Source organism: Carlito syrichta, unplaced genomic scaffold (assembly GCF_000164805.1).
Source record: "Carlito syrichta isolate Samal-C Ts95f unplaced genomic scaffold, Tarsius_syrichta-2.0.1 Scaffold305620, whole genome shotgun sequence".
In the NCBI taxonomy this organism is placed as follows: domain Eukaryota; kingdom Metazoa; phylum Chordata; class Mammalia; order Primates; family Tarsiidae; genus Carlito; species Carlito syrichta.
The window spans coordinates 189,527-193,579 of NW_007249716.1; the positions used below are offsets into that span (position 1 = coordinate 189,527).

A 4,053-nucleotide genomic window follows, 5' to 3' on the forward strand; every position below is an offset into this window, starting at 1 on the left:
CAGCAGCGCAGCCTGCCGTTTCCCAGCCTCCTGGCCTGGGGGCCCCCCCGCCCAGTGGAGTCGCTGACCCCACTGATCTCCCGCTGCCCCCAGCTGCGCTCGGGCCGCTGCAGCCTCGGCGCGCCCCCACCCTGCTTCCTGCCTCGGCAGCTTTGCCCGGGCCGGGCGGCCGCCCTGGATCGCACCCCGTTCCTTCCTTCCTTCATTCTTTCAGGCAACTCGCATTCCTCGAGCGCCTGCGACGTGCCCTGCACAAGGCCTCTCCGACCTTCCGAGTGTGGCCCCGAGCCCACCGGCCTCCTCTGCCCTCCCTCCACCCCATCTCTCCTTCCCTACCCCCGCCCCTTCTCTCCTCTCTGATGTTCTATTTCACTCCGGTTTAGCATTTAATTGTTCTCTGATTATTTCTTCTGTTAAGGGTCAGTCAGTGGCAAGGTCATGGGGTCTCTTTGTGACCGAAATCAGGGGTCGGCCCTAAACCAGAGTGAGGGGCTGGAGTGTCGCCAGCATTGGGGTTTTTCTAGACTGTGGCAGGGCTTGGGGATAATAGTGGGTAGAAGTTGGCAGTAGTTAGTTCATGGCCCGTGTTATTTAGGAAGGCTGTCAGGGTCCCTCTGTAGGTAGTGTCAGTGGCCAAGTTTAGTGAGGCAGTCTGGGTAGGGGTAGGGTAGGTGGACTGTTGGGATCAGGGTAGTGGGTCACTTTAAGGCCGGGATTTGGGGGTTGCCTTTGACAAGACAGATAAAGAGGGTAATTGCACCCAGGTCCAGGTTCTCCTTGTTCAAAGCCAATCCCAAAAGAGGGGAGTTGGTGAAAGGAAAAACACGTTTATTCAAGAAGACAGCTTCTGGAGGAGATGGCAGACTAATGTCTCAATTACTTAAAATTCTCGGGCCTATCAGAGAGGGCTTTAAAGGGAAGCTTGGTAAGGGGGGAAATGTACCGGGTTGGATAGGGTATACGGTGTCCTGTCCTTTCCCTAGTGGTCATCTTGAGTAATCATCCTTCCCGGGGCTTGGCTGGCACCATCTTGACTGTGGCCTGGTGGTGATTGAGCCTTTGTGACTCCCCTCAGGTGGGAGGGTGCCACAGTGGAGTCCCATGCCTAGTTTGTTCTAAGATGAGCCTCCAGAATTCTTGGAGGCCTCCTTTCCTTCAAGATTATCCCCTGGAATTTCTAAGAAAGCGGATAGTTAGATAAGCACCACAGTGCAAAGGAGTGTCTAGAAGGAAGAGGGACGAGAAAGATATTTAAAGTACAATTTGAAAGCTAAAGAAGAGTGTTCAGAATGTATTCTCAGTTACAACTCCCCGCTGTTACATTCCATTCCATTTCTTTTTTCTTCTTTTTTTTGAGGGGGTTGGAGACATGGTTTCACTCTGTCACCCAGGTGTGGTGGCATGATCACTGCTCACAGCAACCTCAAACTTCTGGGTTCAAGTGTTCCTCCTACCTTTGCCTTCAAAGTAGTGGGGACTACAGGTATGCACTACCACACTTGGCTAATTGTTATTTTATTTTTTATAGAGGCGGAAACTCACTTTGTTGCCCAGTCTGATCCCGAACTCCTGGGCTCAAGCAATCCTTCCACCTCAGCCTCCCAAAGTGCTGGGATTACAGGTGTAAACCACTGGGCTGGGCCAAGTTCCATTACATTTCTATGGAAAGTGGGTGACATACTCAGTCTAGCCACTTCCTGTTGAAAGGGGCTATATTAGCCAGGTGCCATGGCTCACACCTATAATCCCAGCACTTTGGGAGGCAAAGGTGAGAGGACTGCCTGAGTCCAGGTGTTTGAGACCAGCCTGGGCAACTTGGTGAGACCTCATCTCTACAATAAAGACAAAAACTAGCCGGGTGTGGTGGTGCGCGCCTATAGTTCCATCTACTTGGAGGGCTGAGGCAGAAGGGTCACCTGAGCCCAGAAGATCAAGGCTGTGGTGGCTGAGAGCGTGCCATGGCACTCCAGCCTGGGTGACAGAGTGAGACACCAAGTCAAAAAAAAAAGATGAATTTAGGGGCAGTAGAATGGAAATTATCCACCTGGATTTGAAAACACACCCACGTTCCTGGGCTCATGGAGCACCATACAACCAAGAGTCAGAAATCTTTGGGAGAGTCGAGCCAGCATTCACATACATCAAGTACAACAGCAATACAGTTCACGACAACAGAAGGACGCAATAAGAAGAACATTAATTATGCTATATATGAAGTTTTTCCATGTACTAGGAAGTCGACCCAACCATGAAGAGGTCTTGTGAGAACTTTCTATAGCTGAAATGTTTTATTTCAGAAGGAAACCACTCTGTATCCATTCAGCAAAGAGGTTAGTTTTAATAGGAATAAGGAACCCATTTAGGAGTATGTAACCTATTAGGAACTTTGTAGGCAGTCTTTTTTTTTTTTTTTTTAACTTATCTGTGTCGTTTTTCTTTTTTTCTTTTCTTCTTTTTTTTTTTTTTTTTGAGCTGGAGTCTCACTCGGTCGCCCAGACTGGAGTGCAGTGGCCACTCCCGGCCACCGCAGCCTCGACCTGCTGGGCTCTGGCGATCCTTCCGCCTCAGCCTTCCAAGTGGCTGGAACTACAGGCACGCACTACCACGCCCGGCTAATTTTTGATTTATTGTAGAGATGAGGTCTCGCCCAGGCGGGTCTTGAACCTGCAGGCTCAGGCAGTCCACTCACCTCAGCCTCCCAAAGGCGCGGGATTACAGGCTGAGCCACCAAGCCCGGCTTGCATCGTTTTTCTTAAATACCAACTGCCCACTCAAGTTGATTGTCTAATATATTGGGCTGATGAGGGGCGATCTTCATCTGAGTATGGCATATCTGTGACTTAGCTGCAGACAACTTAGCAGATGAATGGGTGGTCAGACACACGTCGTAAGATCTTATCCACTAACACTTCTACATTGTTGGTAGGGGTGTAAACTAGTACAGCCTCTGTGGGAAACAGTGTGACGATTCCTAAAAGATCTGAAAATTAACTTCCCATACGATCCTGTAATCCCCCTACTGGGAATATACCCGAAGGAGCTCAAGTTACTCTATGAGAAAGATACAGCCAGGTGTGGTAGCGCGCACCTGTAGTTCCAGCTACTTGGAAGGCTGAGGTGGAAGGATCGCCTAAGCCCTTGTGAATAATGGAGCACCATACAACCCAGCAGGCTGACGCTGGGGTGGCCGTGAGCATGCCACCTGGGCGATGGAGCGAGACTCAAAAAAAAGAAAAGAAAAAGATACCTGCACACGCATGTTTATTGTAGCATTATTCACAGTAGCAAAAACATGGAACTTACCATGCTACCCATCAAAAGAGGACTGAATAAAAGAAATGTGGTACATATACGTGATAGAGTATTACGCAGCCATAAAGAAAAACAAAATTATGAACTTCATAGCAACTTGGATGAACTTAGAGGCTATAATACTGAGTGATCTAGCACAGAAACAAAGAACCGAGTATCACATGTTCTCACTCATAAGTGGACCTTGAACAACTATTATAATACTATAAGAAAGGGATTAGCAGTAGTGGGAAACTGCCAGGGGAGGGCAGGGGTGGGACTGGCAGTAGTGGGAAGCTGCCAGGGGAAGGGGCACACCTCATCAACAAGGGCACCTGCATAATGAACATTTGTATACCTAACCCTGAATTGTACCCCACATGTTTAAAATGAAAAATTAAAAGAAAAAAAAAGATTCTGTCCACTTCTTAGCCAGCTACCACTCTGATCCTTGGCTCTTCCAGGATTTCAGTAGCACTTTATTTCCTTGGGTGGAAAGGGTAGAAGGATTTATCTGTTGGATACGTGGACCTGGAAAGAGCAAACCAATGCAAGGTTAGCAATATCTGTCCTAATTGCTGTATGTAGTGTTTGATTTTTTTTTTTTTTATTCAGTTATTAAGTCTAGGGGTGGGGTTCCTGGTGAGAAAATTTGGAAAGGTCTTCCATATAGGATTTAAGCCTGCTTCGGGGTGCTGTTCTGATCTGCAGTAAGGCAAATAGGCAGGGCTTTACCATTTTTTTTTTTTTTTTGAGTCGGAG

The 4,053-nt window shown here is 48.2% G+C and overlaps 1 protein-coding gene across 1 annotated transcript in view; it reads left to right on the plus strand.

Annotated features, from left to right (window-relative positions):
• E2F2 (E2F transcription factor 2) overlaps positions 1–4,053 on the plus strand; it is a 63,790-nt gene that overhangs the window by 3,358 nt on the left and 56,379 nt on the right. The window contains exon 3 of the mRNA XM_021714315.1: positions 94–243. Within this exon, the coding sequence (XP_021569990.1) occupies positions 94–243 (150 nt within the window). The remainder of the gene's footprint in view (positions 1–93; positions 244–4,053) is intronic.